General features: G+C 47.6%; 1 protein-coding gene across 5 annotated transcripts in view; it reads left to right on the plus strand.

Annotated features, from left to right (window-relative positions):
* The window catches only part of EVA1C (eva-1 homolog C), an 83690-nt gene extending 63892 nt beyond the window's left edge, over positions 1-19798 (plus strand). For 2 of the 5 annotated variants that reach the window (XM_068546971.1, XM_068546973.1), the window contains exons 6-8: positions 8745-8825; positions 10551-10640; positions 19227-19798. In XM_068546971.1, the coding sequence (XP_068403072.1) occupies positions 8745-8825; positions 10551-10640; positions 19227-19603 (548 nt within the window). In that variant the 3' untranslated portion in view covers positions 19604-19798. Of the gene's footprint in view, positions 1-8744; positions 8826-10550; positions 10645-11175; positions 13149-19226 lie in introns of those variants that run through there. The other 3 variants (XR_011074338.1, XM_068546972.1, XM_068546974.1) reach the window with 3 other exon arrangements.
* Positions 19799-20513: the final 715 nt, after the last annotated feature.

The following is a 20513-nucleotide window of genomic DNA, read 5'->3' on the forward strand; positions in this document are numbered from 1 at the left end:
TACGTCACACAAGTTCACTCAGTATTGCTTGACTCCTAGTTAATCTTCCGTCCCAGCCTTTAGGCTGTAAAATGACTAATTCTCTATACTGCTGACAGCCGTTTTATCGACGTACCCCCGGGGTTAAGCCAACAGATCAAATGCTTACCCCACAGCCATTAAATATGTTACATGACAGCATCACTTTGTTTTCCTAGTGTCTTCAAATAATAAAATGAAATTGCTCATTCATTCGATTCCAATTTTATAAAGCTGCCTTTAAAAATCAGGTGTTAATTACCCTCACAGGGTGCCGTGGATTTCTGGTTTGTAATCCTGACATGTGAACTGGTTTTTAGAGGTTTTCTGAAGCAAAGGGAAAGCAAAGAACATCATAACTGAAGAACCCAATACTTTTGCTCATGGAAACCCCTTTCCCCCTGCCAGATACCCCTAGCCTTTCTTTTTTTTTTTTTTTTTTTTGGTAACAGCTTTATTGAGCTATAAATCACAAACTATGCAATTCACCCATTAATCATACAAATCAGTGATCTTAGTAGAGTCACAGAATTGTGCGACTCCCACCATAATTAATTTAACAACCTTCTCGTCACTCCCCCGAAGAAACCCTGGACCCTTTAGCAGTCACCTCCCTACCCACCACTCACCCTGCAGTCCCACCCTAAGCAACCACCACTTTCTGTCTTTACTGATTTGCCTCTTCTGGACATTTCACATAAATGGAATCGGACAATATGTGGTTCTTTGTGACTGGCTTCTTGACCTAGTATATGTTTTCAGGGTTCATCTATTTGGAGTACGTGTCAGTACTTCATTCCTTTTTATGGCCCAATAATATTTTGTTACATCCCCAGCCTTTTCTATCCTGAGCTCAAACCGTTGTCCTCTGCAGTATCAAAGCTGTAATAGGCACAGTCAAGTGACTACATGATTGTATTCCCAAAATAATAGCACCCACACTCACATCCCAGGGAGCCTGGTTTGATTTGCTCTCCAGTCTATATTCTGGCTCCCATGGAAAGCAGCTCTGGGTAGCATGGAGCCCATTCTGGCTGAGTTTCCCCAAGATACCAGACGGATCACTCTGAAGTTCTAGTAACTTCAGGCCTCTCCAGCTGAGCGTTGAAGGAAAGGCAGGACATTAACCTGCAAATAAGGTGGATTTCCTGGTGTGCCTTCACAGGCGAGGCCAGAGCAGTTCCCAGGCTGGGGCTCCTCTTCGCTAAGAGAAGGTGGGCTTTCAGAGCCTGGGGGTCACGTGTTCCAGTCCAAGCTTCCTCTCCCTCATTCACTCGTTCAGCACATTGTGGGCGTGTTTTAGTTAAAAAAGAAAAGGAGACGTTGTCTGTGTCCTCATGGAATTACCAGCTGGGGGAGAGAGATGGGCATTAAACAAATAACCAGAGAAATGTGTCGTTACCCACTGTGATAAGTGATGCTTCTGCAAAGGACAGGATACCATGCGGAAGGATAACAGTGGAGGGGCCCTTTTAGCTGGTGGGAGGTGGGGGAACAGAGAAGTCTTCCAAAGAGAACTTTCCTCTGGGGTGAATTTGCCCCTGTCCCCTGAGGGGTGGGCAGGTGTGAGCTGGCAGATGCTGAGTGGGAGAGAGGAGGGCGGTGGGTGAGGAGGAAGGTAGATGAGGTGGCACGGGAGGGGCCAGGACCAGATCCCACAGGATCCTGGGAGGAGGTGCCACTGGAGGGTTTTACATAAGGGAGTCATTTGGTGATGATTAGACCCTTAGAGGACCACTCCGGCTGTAGAGTGGAGGGTGGGCTAGAGCGGGATGGAAGAAGAGACCAGTTAGAAGGCAGCAGGCAATGACTCGGACCCGAATGGCACTAGAGGACGTGGTCAAAACTGGGTGGATTTGAGAGGTTTGGGAAAGTAGGAAGACATTCGAGATGCTGGAGAGACCTGGCCTATTTGGGAAAGGTTGGGGTCCAGAGAAGGTGACAAGGGCGGGAAAGATTTGTCCCTTGTCACAGCGGGGTGGGGCAGAGGCTCTGGGAATGGATGGAGGGAGGGCTTGGGGTTCCAACCGCATGGCCCCTGTCTTCTCAACCTTCTCAGAATAAGTGTGAGCTGAGGTGGTCCGCTGTGAGGACTGGGGGGAGGGGAGAGGGGTTTGAGGAGATGGGAGAAGGTCTGAAGTAAGGGCCGTGGGGACCAGAGGGCAGGCTGACTTCAGAAAGGGCGGTGGTGACGGTGTTGGGTGCGTTGAGAGCCCGGGGGGTTAGCGGTCAGGGTTCTGGGGGACCCTGGTCTGCCCGGTGGTGGGTCCCTCCCTCAGGGCCAGCTGCTTGAGGGCCGGCACGGGGGAGAGGGCTCCTCCAGCCTCGCTGGGCAACGGGGAAGGGTCTGGATGAGGTCGAAGGATGGCACAGGGAGGCATCCAAGTGAGTCCGCTTGAGGATGGGAAGCCGAGGTCGGAGAGGGGGCTTTGCATCTTGGTTTCGGATGTGGGACCGTGGACAGTGGCCCCCTGTCGTCAGCGTGGTTCCCCAGGAGTTATCGCAAAGGGCGGTGGTGACTCTCAGTCAGAGGCAACTTAATGTTCCCAGCCCAGCCCCGACCGTCCAAGCAGACGCCTTCTAAGGCAGCTTCTAACCACCTTCTAAGTGGCTGACATTTTAAAATTATTTCTCCCCCTGACAGATGGCCCTTCACTGTGAAACCTGAATCATTAAAACATGATTTGCAATGTCTGCATATTTTTTAGATTACCAAATGGGCATGAAAGGTTTTACATTTTAAAAAAATGAGTTCTACTGATGTGGGAGTTGATACAAAAACAGAGGATGTCAGAAATTAATTTCTAAGCGAATCTGTCTTACTTGGGACTCTCTGGATATGAATGAAGAAACCAAGTTGAGCTGGTTTAAGCTGAAAGGGGGTTGAGGTTGGGGAGGTACCCTGTGGCTAGAAGGCCATCTCCAGAAGCCAGGGCAGGAAAGGAAGGCCTCAGGGTGGGCTGAAGCTGGAGACTTCATGGCGATGGCAGCCATCCCTCACAGCTCTCTCTCTCTCTCTCTCTCTCTCTCCCCCTCTCTCTCTCTCTCCCTCTCCCTCTCTCCCTCCCTCTCTCTCTCCCTCTCTCTCTCTCTCTCTCTCCCTCCCTCTCTCTCCCTCTCTCTCTCTCTCCCTCCCTCCCTCTCCCTCTCAGTCTCCGTCTCTGTCTCTCCCTCCCTCCCTCCCTCCCTCCCTCTCCCTCTCTCCCTCCCTCTCTCTCTCCCTCTCTCTCTCTCTCTCCCTCCCTCTCTCTCCCTCCCTCTCTCTCTCTCCCTCTCTCTCTCTCCCTCCCTCTCTCTCCCTCTCTCTCTCTCTCCCTCCCTCTCTCTCTCTCCCTCCCTCTCTCTCCCTCTCTCTCTCCCTCTCTCTCTCTCTCCCTCCCTCTCTCTCCCTCTCTCTCTCCCTCTCTCTCTCTCTCTCTCCCTCCCTCTCCCTCTCCCTCTCCGTCTCCGTCTCTGTCTCTCCCTCTCTGTCCCTCCTCTCTCTCTCTCTCTCTCTCGTCCTCTCCCTCCCTCCCTCCCTCTCTCTCTCCCTCCCTCTCTCTCTCTCTCTCCCTCCTCTCTCTCCCTCTCTCTCCCTCTCTCTCTCCCTCTCTCTCTCTCTCTCTCTCCCTCCCTCTCCCTCTCCCTCTCTCTCTCTGTCTCTCCCTCCCTCCCTCCCTCCCTCCCTCTCTCTCTCTCTCTCTCTCTCTCTCTCTCTCTCCCCTCTGCAGACGGCCCTCTGACCCTGGGCTGAATGCCATACAGCCATCCCCACAGCCCGAGTGATTCTTCTGTTAGATTTTTATGTTCGAACGATATGAAAACTGGCAATCTGGCAACTTAATTCAAATTTCTAACAGAGAGATATTTAATTGGCTGGGCTGGGGTCCAGTAGCCCCCTTCTTTGATCTGCCTTGGCCAGAGACCATGTGATGTGATTATAAACATGGCTGCTAGAGAGGGGCCCAGCCAACCCCCTACTCAAGTCAAGATGCTCTTACCTAAGAGGTCATGGAAGATCCACCCCCATGGACATCTGTTCCACCACCTGGCTTCTAACTGCAGTGTCCAACCGGGCTTTGCTGTTCTGCCCAGCAATCTTGCTGTGCCCACCCAGGAAATACCCCACCCCTTGGGTTGTGGGGAGGGTGCATCAGTGCTGTGAGCAATGTGGTCCCTGCCCTCATGAGCTATGTGGTTATTCCAGGCCCTGGTGACTTGGGGGACCAGGAGGGCTTCCCAGGGGAGTGGCGTCTGAGGCAAGTGAGACCAGGTGTGTAAGGAGTCAGCAAGGTGAAGGGCAGGCAAAGGCTGGGAAGTGAGCACAGGAGCAGGACAGAGGGACCTTGAGGATGGGCGACTAAGGATTGGCTTGTACCTCAGGGCAGCAGGGAGCCTTGGAGGGTGTTCTCTGGGGACATAAGTCATTTGCATTTTGATTAGGAACACTCCTCCCTATTTATAGCTTCCTTTAATCTTGCCTTTCCCTCCCTCATTGCTCGTAGGCTGGGTGGAGAACTTCAGCATCTTGGTGTACCCTCAGGGGAATGATTCAGGCTGTGGGCCTTTTGCTTTTTGAACTGTAGGCAGTGCATCTGGCTGATGTCAAACCCCTCGGAGAACGGAGCACTCGTCTTTGACTGGGCTGGGAGATGCATGGCTGGAGCTCTCTTCTTTAATGCGTGGCTAGACGAGGTCCTCGCTCTCAATTTTTATCCAGGTTTTATTATTAGCCGCATTTCTTGGACAGGATAGATTGCAGACTTTCCTCCTATTAGGAGGAGGCAGACCTGGAGAACGGCCCGCTCTCCCCTCATCCCCACGGGGAGGGCTTCTCGCTGGGTCCACAGCCACTGGTCCTTGAGGGTCACCAAGACAGAGGCACAGCCAGCATCCCCGCCCTGACAGTTCCTGAGAGGGACAGGAAACACGTGGGCCTCAGCCGGGGGCCTGCAGCTCCTCCCAGGAGATGGGTGCCAGGATTTGGGGGCAGGAGCGATGGTGGTACTGTAACCGAAAGCGGGGTCCAGCTGCTTGCTGCTTAAAAGCCAGTCAAGAGGCCAGGTTGGTGGAAAGGGAAGTGTGCTTTCTTTTGGATGCCGGCAACCTACGCGGGGCGGGAGGGAGGGGATGCCTGTCCAAAGGCCGACTCCCCCCACAAATGACAATCAGGGGACAAGAGCTTTTATAGGCTGAGGGAGAGGGCTCCATGCAGAAACAGCACAGGCAGCTCTGACCGTCATCTTGAACTTGGTCATCGATGGTCTGACCAGCGTCATCTTGATTGTTTTAAGTACAATTAATCTTCACTTCCAGGGTCGGTTTGTTCCCATTTCCTTGAGGCCAATTCTCGGAATTATGACACCTTACGTCATGGCTACAGTCTGGTCATCACGTAGTTAACTTCTCCCGCCTGGCGGGGGTTTCAGTATCCATAAGACAGCTCACAGGATATGGCTCAGAATATCATCTATAGCCCTTGAGAAGGAACTAAAAGTCCTTGACTATGCTTAATGACTAAACTATTATTATTTGGTCTCCTTTGACTGTTTTCCTTTCTTTCTGCATTTTCTCACTTCTCTGATTAAACTTATTCTTTGGCTAAAGTTTTTCCGCAGGCAAAAGGCAGGCTGAGGACACAGGGGACAAAGACCATAAGGTCCTGCTCTGTTTCAGTACCAGGGTTGTGTGTAAAAGGAATGGATGCCAGGATCTGGGGACAAGAGGGATGGTGGTACCAGAATTTGGGGTACCCCCCTCTGTAGGTGCTAGGATTGGGGAACAGGAAGAATAGAAGGTGCCAGAACTGGGGACAGGAGGAATAGGTGCTGCAGGTTTGGGACACGCGGGATGGGGGGAGTGACAGGATTCAGAGGTGCCCATGCAATCTGGGTACCTATTGAGAGGGAGGAACAGTAAAGCAGAGATCTTTTTTGTCTCTGATGTGAAAAATTATTTGCGGCTCGAATTTCAACCTGTGGAGGCTTCTTTCTTAAAGTCTACCCGGATCCAGGCTTGACACGGATTTATTCAGGAAAAAAAATTTCAGGAAGGAGGCATGCCTAAATTTAGCGAACCTTTGGAGCCCATTAGAATCATCATCTCTGGTTTCACCTAACAGGCTTGAGAGGGGCTATCTGAGTGGGAATTGTTTTGCCATCTTTATAATCCTTTAAAACAATCCTTTATCCGATTCCCAAAGGCTGAACGTCCCAACATCACAGAAAAGAGTAAGGGCGTATGTGAGTGAGACCAGGGGTTGAAGCTTCGCCCTTTGCTAGGTGATTGGTTCATCTCTGAGCCTCAGTTTTCCCATCTGCAGGAATGGGAATGACACGCATCTTCATGGGTCACTAAGAGGACTGCACGAGAGGCACTGCTTAAACGCTGAGCACGGGGTCCGGCACATGGTGGGAGCTCCATGAAAAGGGGTTTGCTGGCATTTTCACAAATGGACCTCAAGCGGAGAGGGACGGGTTTAGGGGTGGTAGTAAATGACACCCACTCCCTGTCCTCGTTCAGAATCAGTTTGAAACAGGAGATACGAGAATCTGACAGGTGTGTTGACACCTGTTGTTACCTTAAAGATCCTAAAAGATTCTCCCAGTACGAGAGCCATTTTCACATAGTAAGTCAGCAAGTTCCCTGACGTGAGCCTACGGCATACACAGGCGATTTAATGTTTTATCCTGCAAAGCTCATTCCTCTCCAAGCAATTCCTCCTTCTCACGCTGGAAAGCCCCTGGCATTTGTAGGGAGCCCAGCCCTCCTCCGGCTGTATCTTGACTACAAGCCAAGAGGCAGACGTGGGAAAGAAGCACCACTCCTGCAGAGAGGACTTACTCCTGCCGAGGAATCAGGGCGCAGAAGTGATGGAGAGGTTGTTCATCAGAAAGCACCTGGGGCAGCACAGCCCAGCTGTCTGGGGCACTGCCGGCATCCCAGGATCAGCAGTGTGCCTGCCCCTTGGTCGGCCAAGGGGCATTCCTGGGGGGGAGGGGTGGACAGCTTCCACCGCCTCTGTCACCATCACTGTGCCGCCCTGGAAAGTGACCCTCGCTGCTGATGGTCACAAAGGCGCCAGGGCCTCCTGCACGTGGAAAATTCACAATTTAGGAACGTCCTCTGGTTGTTGATCCTGGGACATCCCCAAAAGACTTTTGTTAAGCACTTTGAGAAAGGAAATGAGGTTTTCTTGCTGCTGAAGATGGCTTACCAGCTCTTTTCCAAAAAATCAGTGCAGTTCAACTTGCCCGGTTTGTATTGGCTTCACTTCTATTTCCTGTTGCCACTTCTCCCAGATACCAGCTGAGCCGAAGAACAAACAAAAATAGTTTTCTGCAGCAAAAACATTTGGTTTCCTCTCCCTTCTCCCAGCTGGCTGCAGTGTGCTGGGTCTTCAGAATTCTTGCTTTGCCCCCCTGCTCGGCTCCTGCTACCATCTTGTCCGCTTTGCCTGGAGGGTCTTGAGATCCGGATGGTTTATTCTTAGGGTCAGTTTGGAAGAATCTTTAACCATCTTCCAAAGGAGTCTATTTCACTGCCCTCTGTCTTCATCTTTCTGTCATCCTTTCTTATAATACTGAGAGCTGCATTCTAGCACAGAGACTTCGAATTCTCTGCAGGCTTATTAAGGAAGCAGTGAGTTAGAGAGGGTGAACAAAAAGTGGAATCGCAGCTGGGAGAGGTCAGTGATGGGTTTGGAGTTGGTTCCATTCATTTTGTTTCACTGTATCTCAGGGAAGTTGATGTTCAGAGTGAACAGCGTTATTGAGGTGTGATTTACATACCTTAAAATTCACCCGTTTTAAGTAAAAACAATCCAGTGATTTCTGGTAGATTGACAGAGCTGTGCAGCCTTCACCACACTCCGATTTTAAAACATTTCCAAGATCCCCGAAGTTCTCTCACGCCCATTTGTGGTCAGTCCCCATCCCCACCCCTGTCCTCAGCAGCCACGAATTTACTTTCTGTCTCTATAAATTTACCTTTTTCTGGAGATTTCCTATGAATGGAATCATACCATATGTGGTCTTCTGTGTCTGGCTTCTTTCACTGAGCATAATGTTTTTGAGGTTCATCCGTGTCGTAGCAGGTGTCAGTGCAGTCGGTCCTCTGTATCTGTGGGTTGCACATCTGTGGATTCAACCAACCACAGACTGAAAATACTCGGAAAAAAAATTCCAGAATGTTCCAAAAAGCACAACTTGAATTTCCTGCACACTGACAACTATTTACATAGCATTTACATTGTATTTACAACTATTTATATAGCATTTACAGTGTATTAGGTATTGTAAGGAATCTAGAGATGACTGAAAGTACACTGGAGGATGTGCATAGGTTACATGCAAATCATATGCCGTGTATATAAGGGACTTGAGTGTCTGTGGATTTTGGTATCCAAGGTGGGTCCTGGAACCAATCCCCCAAGGATACCGAAAGATGATTGTACTTCATTCCCTGTTATTGCTAAATATCATTCTATTGGATAGATATGCCATATCTTGTTTATTTGTTCTCCATGTTGTTTTTTTTAAATACTGCAAGATAGGCCTGAAGTTTAACCTTTCTGGGACATTTGATGATCACATGGGTACCGTTGGTGTATGTATGTGAGTGTATTGGACAAGCAGAGTGATTTATGTACTGATTTGAAAATTGATCTTTTTTTGTCTTATCTACATTGCATTTTAAAGTTGTATTATGTGTACAAAGTGTTTAAAATATTTCTTTTTGGTTTTTAGTTCCCAAGAATATACTCACAGCGATCGATCCAGCCGTTGCTAATCTAAAACCTTCTGTGAAACAGAAAGACGGTGACTATGGTAAGGTTTATGGCTTACTACCAGCATTTCTCTTTAAGTAAAGGTGAACAGCCCCATGTGACCGCAGGTGGGTGCATACCGGTTAGGATGGAAGGTGTGTGAGCTGCCAGCTCTGAGAATGGCAGTGCTGTGGCAGATGGTTGCAAATGGTGGCCAACATTTTGTGTTTTAAATTATAAGTAGGATAAATCCCCCTTCCATTCCCTCTCTTATTTCCTAAAAGAAAAATCACCTTGAAAAAAGATCTGCTCAGAAATAAATCTGGGGTTCCTGGATTATCCGATGAGCTTGTTGGAAAGAGGATCACATAGGGCAGCGGTCCCCAACCTTTTTTTGGCACCTGGGACCAATTTCATGGAAGACAATTTTTCCACAGACCGGGGCTTGGTTGGGGGGGGGGCGGGGATGGTTTCAGGATGATTCAAGCGCATTGCATTTATTGTGCACTTTATTTCTATTATTATTACATTGTAATATATAATACAATAAGTATACAACTCACCATAATACTGACAGCAGGCAGAGCTCAGGCGGTAATGCAAGCGATGGGGAGCGGCTGTAAATACAGACGAAACTTCACTTGCTCACCTCCGCTCACCACCTGCTGTGCAGTCCAGTTCCTAACAGGCCACAGACTGATACCAGTCTGTGGCCCGGGGGGTGGGGACCTCTGCCATAGGGAACCTGGGTGGGCCATACCCAGGCTGGACCTGCGTGCCTCCATCCACATGTGCCCTTCTTCCTGAGGTTTTCACTGGACTTTTGTAAATAAGGGGATGAACGTTTTGGTTTTCTTATCAAATCTAGAATGGAGTTCAGACCCTTGGGGCTCTTGATAGAAATTACAGAGGCCCCCCCCAAGACAATCTATATAAGATATTGCACTTTGCAGGTTGAGAATTGGTCTTGTGTTACTTTAATTACATTTATGAAGTTTTTCCCCCCAAGAATAAAACTAAAGTGTGCTTGTTATGCAGCACACAGGAAAGCACCAAGAAATAGAACTCACCCTTAGTCTCAAAGCTTAGAGATAACTATTGTTAGTATCCTATGTTCTTCTAGTTCCAGCCCTCCAGCTCTCCACCAGGCTCTGCTTCTCCCAGCCTCTCCCAGCCCCTCTGCTCTTTCTAACAGGGCTCCCACCCAGATCCCATGAATATCCTGGTCCCCCTGGAGTGGAGGCCTGAGAGCCATGTCTGACATTCCCAGGGGTCCCCAGGGCCCTTAGGCTACCCCATCAGGGGCTCCCTAAGCTCCATCACAGCAACTTAACCAGGCGTCCGAAGCCAGATCCGCCCTGTATTTTGCTTCATTTCCAAAAAAGTAGCCCAACACAACCTACCTCCATAATTCCAGGCCTTCTTATCTGTGGTCAACAGAGCAGACAGCAGCTCTGTGGTTAAGTGGGACATTATTAAATCTCCCAGAGGCATGATGTATGCCATTGCCTTTAAAATGGGAAAATAAATGTGTTCCCTTCTGCAGTAGAGTAGATGAGTGAAGTTGGAACCAACACATTTTAGAATTTCTGAATCCCTTTTATCACTTAATATTTTCAGAGACTGCTTACTAAATGCTCTTCCTGGCTTAGTCTTCCCCAATTTTGTCAGAGGCCCACTTATTGGATCTCTATGACTTTTTATTTATTATGGCAGTCCTGGATTAGGAAAAAACGCATACTGTGAACAGTTGTGATTAATCGGTCTTGCATTTTTTACGAAACAGGTATAAACTTTGACCCGAGGAAACCAAGAGTTCTGAGGAAAGATGGAATTATTGTCAGCCACTCCCTGGCAGCATTTGCTTACCTTCGAGGTAGGTCAGTGAATTAATAATGGATTTACTGTATTCTTACTCACAAATGCTCTGTTTAATTACAATACTTGGATGGCTAAAGAAAAAGGACTTTGACACGGCAACTGCAATCTTCTACAGTCCAGAAACACAGAGGCCTGAATTTAGGTATGGTTGCCACTGGCAACCAACAAGAGAACCACATAGGGAAGTAGCAAAGGCTAAAGTCACACTATGTAGCAGTTGGGCTCCATGGGAATTTTCCGCTTTGCAAAGTAGGAAGCTGAGGAATGCATTTTCCAGCTCTAAAATTTGGGAAGGGCATAGGATTATTGAATTCCACCCTTGGCTGGAAGAAAATTGGGCTGAAAGATGACTTAGTGAACAAAACAGGTCATGCTCTGTGAAAGGAGAGCCCCTTTCTGAGTGACAGCGTTACTTCTCACGGTTCCAAGGTTTCCCTTGATAATCTTACCCTTAAGGATCAATCAGACTCAGCCCTCCTTAATTAGCAGAGCCCAAATTGCTCATGGTGCATGCTACCTTTCCTCACCAGCCTCGCTGCTCACCTCTGGAGAGACCGTATTTTGGAATGTCAACTCTGCAACTTTCGACAATGCCTGCCTGACTCTGTTCAGAGAGCCAAAACCTCTGAAGACTTTTGTAAAATACATGGTAATACAATGCATTACGGCATTACTTACTCAAGACCTGCCAGAGCTGGGGCTGTTTGGAGTAAGCCTTCCTCAGAAGAAAATAAAGGCTTAAGGAAACATCTCAACACAGGAGATAGAACAGTCTTGGGACCTTCTTACCAATATCCTCCCTGTGTGGTGGTTGTGTGGTTGTTGAGGATCTTCTCTTTTCTAGCCACCCTCCCATTTCTGTTTCTTGCTGTTCCGGACAATTGTCAAAGTTAAGAAATGTAAGGATTTTTATTGTTGAAAATATCACATATTTTCAAAGTCCCCGGAGAGCCCCTTGGAGGAAAGACATCATGAAAATCCTTCACACAGAGGAGCAACTAGGAGGCTGCTTATGTGATGCGACCATTCTGGACCCTGTCAGTTCCTCTCAACAACTGTCTTGGTCAGCTCAGGCAACCATAACAAGATACCACGGGCCTGGTGGCTTAAACAACAGAACTGTATTTTCTTCCAGGCTGGAAGGCCACGATCAAGGGGCTGGCAGGCTTGGTTTCTGGTGAGGGCTCTCTTCACGGCTTGTAAACAACTGCCTTCCCCCTATGTCTTCACACAGCAGGGAGGGAAAGAGAGAGAGAGAGAGAGAGAGAGCTCTAGGTGTCTCTCTTTTTTTTTTAATTGAAGTATAGTTGATTTACAATGTTGTGTTAATTTCTGCTGTACAGCAAAGTGATTTAGTTCTACATATATATACATTCTTTTTCATATTCTTTTCCATTATGGTTTATCACAGGCTACTGAATATAGTTCCCTGTGCTATACAGTAGGACCTTGTTGTTTATCCATTCTATATCTAATAGTTTGCATCTGCTAACCCCAAACTCCCAGTCCATCCCTCCCCCACCCTCCCTCACCCTTGGCAACTAAAAGTCTGTTCTCTATGCCTATGAGTCTGTTGCTGTTTCGTAGATATGTTCATTTATGTCATATTTTAGGTCCCCCTTGGTGTCTCTCCTTATAAGGACACTAATCCTGTTGGATCAGGGCCCCACCCGTATGACCCCATTGAACTGTAATTACCTCCTTATAGGTTCTGTCTCCAAATGTAGTCACATTCATTCAACACATGAATCTGGGGGGGACACAATACAGTCCATAGTAGTGACCTTGAGAGAGGGACTCTTATCCCCTATTCTGCACACAGGGAAGCCGAGGCTCAGAGGAGTTGAGCCAGGTGCCTGAGGACACCAAGTGGCTGGCGACAGGGCAGGATTCAGACTCAGCAGATATAAAACCTGCCCTCCAGCTTCTCCAAGAGAGACGTATGCCTTTCAGAATTTTGAAGGATGGACATGACTCATGACCTCGAGTGTTCTAAATTAGATTGCCTCCATCCCTGTCTAACCTTTTACACACTCATCACTCCCAGAAGTTGTTGGAGAGATTTATTTGTTAAACACCCATCTCTCCACTAGACATTAACTATTTCAAGTACAGATGTTTGTCACCTTAGTCATTGTCATATCCTACTGCCTGGGACAGAGCTGGCACAGAGTAGATGCACAGTAAGTAGTTAATAAATGACCATATGAAGAGTCCTCCTCTGGTGTCATGAGCTATCCTGTACCTAATCATCACCCTGTATTTGCTGTTCGTAGGTATTCAATTTTTAAGGCATATAAGGACTTGGTGGGTTGTTATTTGGTTTTATAGAGGGATGTTTAAGCACGTTCAACTCAGCAAGCTGCAACCAAGCTGAAATTTCATGTCAAAGAGAAAGAGGCTCTGAATGTGTGGTGTCATGTGTTAGTGAAATGAAGTTGCTATAGAAGTTAATTTGTCAAATCACAGAGGCTCACGAAGTCTTAGGGAAACAGGGACATCTGCACTTGCTGGTGCATTTCCTGGGCATGTCACTCTCTGGGTGGTCACTCTAGAGGTCCCCAGCCCACCTCGTCCTCCTCACGGGGCAGGCCAGCACACTGCAGTGAAGGGCAGGATGTCAGGCTGAGCTGTTTCAACACGAGCGTCACACAGTGAGAGCGTCACCCTCATCGTCGTTAGAAAGCAGTGCCCCAGCCAACTCTCAGTGGCATCCTTATCCTTGTTGCAGGGATATGATCTGAAGGCTGGACTGGGGTCCCTGGGCACCCATCAAAGGGAGGAGACCCTCCTACAGGAGGGACCCCAACAGGAGCCGCCAAGAGTGAGCTGGGAAGATTCTGGCAAAATCAGCTAAATAGACAGTAGATTGAGCAAATCCAGAAGGACGTTTCCTCAGATCAGGCTGTAGGTAGCTTTGCTGCATTAGTGCAGCCAAGTTCACATGGAGGACCAGCAGACTAGAACCCAGAATCAAGGGACCTGTCCCGGGATGTTGAGACACAGAGGCTGGTGGAACGGACACAAGGATATCCAAGGGTTCCTGATGAACGATTTTGCTTTGGGCCATTTAAATGATCTGTGAGACATTTTCTTAGGAGTGTTAGAATTTACCCTCCTCTCAATAATATAGACCTACTCCTTGAATTCATTCTAGAATTTAGATCATGGGTCTGAAGAAACTCATAGAGAATTTTTGATATTAGGGAAATGGAAAAAGGTGCCTGTGTGTGTGTGTGTGTGTGTGTGTGCATGTGTGTTGGAGGTTTGCAGAAGGCAGTTAGCTGGCTCAGCCATTGTACCTCTGCAGATTGTTCTGAAGGAGACTTATTTAGACAGCCTGTCTCAGAACTTGATGTCCTCCATTCCACCTAGTTAGTGTTTTATTGAGTGCCCTAGTGGCCCAATATTTCAGCCCCTGCCTTGGGCTTGGGCCTGTGTGTGTCTTCGGCCTCTGGAAGCGCTCACTGTGGACTTGTGGGGTGCATGGGGTAACTGGGGCCGTGGGTGAGAAAGCAGTGCTTCTCCTGAGTTGGGAGGGCATCATTGTTTCATATGAAAGAAACTCCAGGCTATCAGGCAAACCCCCATTGAAATAGAAGTATCATAACACATTCCAAAGTTGAAGTTACACGATCCCCTGTCAGGGAGGACGATGGGAAATCAGCGCCGCCTTGTCACATAGGTGTGGATTCTGAAGTGTTCCCACGGCCTCTAATCTTTGGTTCCATGACAGAAAGTTATTATCACGTCCCTAAGTGCTGTCAGACCAGGCCCAATACTCTTTGTGCTTTCACCCGACGGTAGCAGGGCCCCAAGGGGTGGAACCCTTGCCCCAGCCTCTCGGTGTCTTATTTGGACACAAATAAGTTTGAGCTGGAGCTTGCGTTGGCTCCAGACCAGGGATCTAAGGGTCAAGGGGCCTTAAAGGCCACGAGCCACCATGGTGAGATTCCCGAGGGCTTGCTACCGCTGATGAAATTAAAGCCATTCACTTGAGCCTGTGACGAACTAAGGCTATAATGAGAATAAGACCAACAATTACACAGTGTGAAGATTCTGTTTGACAAGGAGACTAATGCCTTTATTTTAACAGAACGCATTCAGTATAATAGGAAAAGGGGTCACAAAAGCCTAAAGTGGTCCAATTGATTTTAGAAAACAGGTGGTATCCCCTTAGTTTAAAGCCTGGGGCTTTGGAGAGAACCCTGGGCTGAGCTTGGGGTCCCAGCCAAGCAGCGGCTATGGACGGATTAAATGGCTGTGACAGGAGGAGTTGAGCCAGCTCACCACCAGGGCTCCATCTAACTAAGATCTGGTGATTCTGTGACTTCAGACTAGTTGGTTCAGGTGACTAGGAAGCCTTACTTACAATGGGCTTTCCAAGAGTTGCCATATTCTCCATCTTTGATTATTGGATCTTAGCAGACTTGGTGTAAACATGACCTGAAGAGTGATCACTTGGCAGGAGGTACACCTGAGCCAAGAGGCACCTAGGGTCTGATGAGTGAGAAGCGCTCCTGGCAATAGAATCCAGACCCTCCCTCCCTGGGAGCAGAGGGAGAGAGGAAGAAAGGCAACTAACATTATGGAGCCTCTGACCCACAGGGCACCAAGCCTAGTGCCGTAGACCCACGACCCCTCCCTTCAAGCACTCAGCAGATAGCTGTGTCACCCCTGCTTTGGGCCAGGCACTGGGGACTTGGTGAAGAACAAGGCAGTTCAGTCCCACTCCTCACGGAGCTTGCATTCTATGGCGGGGGGCGGGGGGGGGAAGGACAAAACACACTCAGCAACTTAGTGACATTCCAGAGGCTATGAGACCTAATGACAGGGGAGACCTGGTCCAGACTGGGGGTGGGGTCACGGAGGGCTGGATGAGGAAGGGAGAAAGAACATTCCAGGCAGAAGGAACAGCACGTGCAAAAGCACCAAGGTGCGAAGCCGTCTGGCCCCTGTGAGGGATGGAGAGAGGCCCGTGGGTGGGAAAGCAGAAAGCAGAGGGATGAGTCTTTGGAGTTGAACTTGGGGAGGGCAGTTCCATGGACCAGGTCCTAGCAAGCTTCGTAGGCAGTGGTCTGGGTTTGATATTTACCTTACGGGAGGAGGGGGACCATTTATAGGTTTTAAGTAGGGCAGTGATGTGATCTGATGTGCATCTTTAGAAAGATTATAGTGGCCACAGTGGGGAAGATGGACGAGAGGGGCAAGAGAGGAGAGAGGAGACCAGCTGGGGTTGGGGAGGATGGAGAAGTGTTATCATTCCTGTTTTTCAGATAAATTCACTAGATCAAAAGACACCTTAATGAAAGGAAAATACAAGCCACTTACCCAGAGATATTCACAATGTATATACTGTCTAATGATCAATATCAAGAATATATAGAAACTATAGATAGATAGAGATATATTTTATGTGTAAGAAGAAAAGCACACACAACCCCATTTAAAAAGTGGGCACATGACATGAGACAGCATTTTGCGAAGAGGGACTAGGTAAGTATCTGAAGAGATGTATACATAATTGCAGATCAGGGAAATACAAGTCAAGCCGTAGTGAGATACAATTTTATACTCATATGATTGGAAAAATGTTAGAAGCCTGTCCATACTCAGTGCTGGAGAAGATGAGGATTTGCAGGATTCCTCATGCATTGCAGCCACTTTGGAAACCACGTTGGCAGTGTTTCCCCAATTCACATGCCTTACCACTCATCCAATTGCCCTCCTAGGTCAGTACCCGAGACAGACACTTGCAGGTATTCACCAGGGACATTTACAGGAATGGTCACAGCTACAAGGCCCACATACAGAAACCTGGCAGCCCCCCAGATGCCCATCAGCAGGAGAGTGAGTGAATAAACCACAGTGTAGTCAAGATAGCGGAATAACATGCAGCAATATACTGTTAAGTTAAAAACAAACACCAAACCCCCAACACTGTAACGTTATACCTTTTTCATAAAGTTTTTAGGAATACATAGAGATGCGATAAGCTATGTAAAAAGGCAAGTGGAGGAGTAATGAGCATGGAATTCAGGTGGTAGTTACCTTGATGGGCGGAGGCTGGGGGGAGGGGAACCCACAGGTTAGACATGGTTATTGTCAAGGCTCTAACTCCCACGTGGGGGGCTTATTCACAGCGCGGGTGCTGATTACAGAATTTAAAGTAATTCATTAAATAAATAAACATAAAGGAAGGCCACATATTGATGGATAAAGAGAATGTGTCATATCCTGAGGATTATGGTGAGTTTAATTCTGTCCACCTGGAGTCTTTAAAAAGAAGTAGAGATGGAAAAGGAGCGGGGGGCAGTAACTAGCCCATAGTTACCCACCTGTCTGGGGCAGAGCCAGACCTTGAATCCTCCTCGATCCTGGCCTGAGTACCTGATTCACCCATGAGACCACCGCTGGGACTGATGGTCTCGTGGGTGAGGAGAGAAGGGGGCTGTGGGTGATCATTGTCTCCCAGAAGCTTGACCAGCGTGGGATCTTTCTGCCTGGAGCTGGCCCTGTCCTGAACCGGGATGGCTGGAAAAGGTTACAAGTGGATGGGACTCCATTCGCCCATCGGCAGCGCTCCTTACAGGCACTGCAGGAGGTGATGGCTACAGGCGTGGCTGTCAGTGGGCTCAAGGCTTACGCTTTCCCGGGAGGAGGAGGAGATGAGTTGTGGCTGCACAGAAAGCCCGTATCCGAGTCCATGAGGACAGGAAGGGCTGGAGAGGACCGTGGCCAGGAGGCTTGGGAAGTGGGGGGGGGGGGGGGGGGCCGGAGACAGCCGGGAGAGGAAAGGAGGATTCAAAGGAAAGGGAGGTGAGAGTGAAGCTGGGAGTGATGAGTCCACTCCCAGCAGAGGCTTTGATGTGCAGGGGGAGAAGGAGAAACGATTTGCCCCATCAGATCAGGGCCTCGGGTCTGAGCATCATTTTGTGCTTTACGGTTTAATGACGGTGCCCCAAATGCCAATCTCCCAATCGCTGTTCTACCACAGCTCCCAGAAATGAACACGGCACAAAGGATGTGTGTCTCTATCTGACCAAATCTTCAAAATACCTTGACCCTTAGGAAAAATATATCGTTATTAATAGCACTACAGACACAGCTCACTGCCCCTCCCCTGGCCAAAATCAGTTCTGCATTCAGACTTCTGTGTCTTAGAGAGAGTGATGAGATGGTGCTCGTAGGGGCGATGGCAACAAATGACATTTGAGTCCAGTGACTTGAGCTGCGAGTGAAGGAAGCCGAATGGGGAAGTTGCATGTTTCAAGAAGATAACGTGTCCCACTTAGATCTCTCCCGTCAGATCACAGCGGCTGGATCCCTTGACTGTACATGAAACTTAACAACTGTCAAGTTCTGAACCTCCAGTCTGCACCTCTGGGGAAGGACCGAGGCAGTGAAGACAACAGTCATCATTATATTCAAGTCTAGTGAACGAGGAGGCCATGTGCCTTGGAGGAGGCTGGTTCCATCGAGACGTAGGAGCAAATGCCAGTGCACATCTCACAAGCTGCTCGCAGCTTAGGAGCTGGATTTCTGTCCTGGCTCCACCTAAAGAGGCCAGCTGAGCTCAGACAGTGGCTCCGCTACACCTCAGCTTGAGTCTCTGTATCAGTGATCCACAAAGTATGGCCCACGGGCTGATTTTGTAAATAAAGTTTTATTAGAACACAGCCACACCTGTGTCATCTTTCGTGTTACAACAGCACAGTTGAGTAGTTGCAACACAGACTGTATGGCCTACAAAGACTTAAAATAGGTACTATCTGACCTTTTGACAGAAGGGTCAGAAAAATCTGTCAACTCCCGACCTATATTATGAGGAAGTTGCTGGATCATTACTTCCCAAAATGGGAGTGCTCACACCTCAAGGGGTACACAGCTGAAAAGTAATAGTCCTTTCCACACAGGGTTAATGTAAGGATTAAACATATGTAAAGATTTAGACCAGGGTACATAGTACAAATTAGCATTATTTCTATTTCTATTGTACAGTCATTTGGAGGTTGAACTTTTACTACCAGAACTTTTATTTATATTTATTTTTTAATCTAAAAGAAATTAAGCTTTGTAACATTTACTATATTAGTACTTACATTCATATATATACTTTATATGTAAATTAATTTTTCAAAATTTACTACTATTAATAATAGCTAACAGTTTATTGAACATTTTTTACGTGTCATTGAGTGTTCTGAGAGCTTCACAGGAATTAACTCTGACAGAAAGGGGCTTTTGGCTCCATTTTACAGGTGAAGGAACTGAGGCACAGAGAGGTGATGTAATTCGCCAAAAGTCACACTACTAGTGAATGACAGATCTGCGTTTGAACTCAGGAGGGCCCAGCTTCTCTGGCCCTTTGCTATGTGTCCTCTCATAAACATACACATATTGACTATATATGCTCCAAACCTTTTTATTTATTTTTTAATTAGTGGGGGTATATGATCAGTTAGGTGTGGATGGTCTCAGAGATGCTGTCCAGGACTGCATATATCTGCTTCTGTGGGACTTTGGCCTGGTGAAGACTGACAGCTCCTCCACGTCCTGATATGTTCTCTTTCCCTTACAGCCCACCCTGAAAGAGCTGCCCTGCTGTTCGTGTCCAGTGTTTGCATCGGTCTTGTGCTCACACTGTGTGCCTTGGTCATCAGAGTGTCCTGCACCAAGGACTTCCGGGAGCTGCAGCTGGCGAGGGAGCACCTGGTGCCAGGAAGTGACAAAGCCGAGGAGGACAGCCAGGATGAGGAGGGGGAGGAGGACTCCTCTGACTCCGATTTTCCAGGGGAACTGTCGGGGTTTCGTAGGACTACATATCCTGTCTGCAGTTCCATAGAGGCTGCAGAGCTGGCAGAAAGGATTGAGCGCAGGGAGCAAATCATCCAGGAAATATGGATGAACAGTGGTTTGGACACTTCACTCCCAAGAAACATGGGCCAGTTCTACTGAAAACCAGATGCATCTTGATGTGATCACACTTTCTGAAGAGGGAAGGGTTGAAAATGCCCCTCCAGTTCTGTTTCACTCGTACCTTCTATGAAGGAGAATTTGTCATGTCGTCCAATACTGGGGAAGCCAGAAAGCTCTTAAAGGGACATTTCAAACTGTTTACAGCACATTTCAAAATAAATATGGAGGGAAGAAGCCTTGGTTTTCTGTATTTATTTAAATTCATGTCTATATGCTAACAGAACTAGAGTTCGCATTTATTGAGCACTTATAATGCCAGGCACTGTTCTAGTTGCTTTTCATGTATTAAGTCATTTAATGCTCATGACAACTTCGTGAGATGGTGCTGTCATTATCGTTTTACAGATGGGTGAACAGAAGATCCCTATCTATCCGTAAAAGAATTATACTAATATTCACAATGGCAAGCGTGAGTTCAGTCACTCCATGTTCACTGGTGGTAGACTTTGATCACTAACATAATTTGTTTAGAGAAGGGATTGGCAAAGTTTTTTTTTTTTTTTTTTAAGGGAAAGATAATAAGTATTTTAGGCATCGTAGGTCAGATAGGTCTGCCACAACTACTCACCTCTGACACTGGAGCTCAAAAGCAGCCACAGCTAATAGGTAATGAATGAACATGGCTGTGTTTCAATAAAACTTTATTTGTGGAAACTGCAATCTGAAATTAACTTTCGTATGTCGCATATTTCTCTTTTTTTAATCAATTATTTTAAAATGTAAAAGCCATTCTTAGCTCATGGGCTGCCCAGTAGCCTACAGGCAGTAGACCGGATTTGGCCTGCCTCTTGATTTTGTAAATAAACTATGGTTTATAATGCCTAAAACATTTACCCTTGCAGGAAAAGCTTGCTGACCCCTGACTTTTAGATTAAAACTACAGAGTTTC

This window comes from Eschrichtius robustus, chromosome 6 (genome assembly GCF_028021215.1).
Source record: "Eschrichtius robustus isolate mEscRob2 chromosome 6, mEscRob2.pri, whole genome shotgun sequence".
Lineage (NCBI taxonomy): Eukaryota > Metazoa > Chordata > Mammalia > Artiodactyla > Eschrichtiidae > Eschrichtius > Eschrichtius robustus.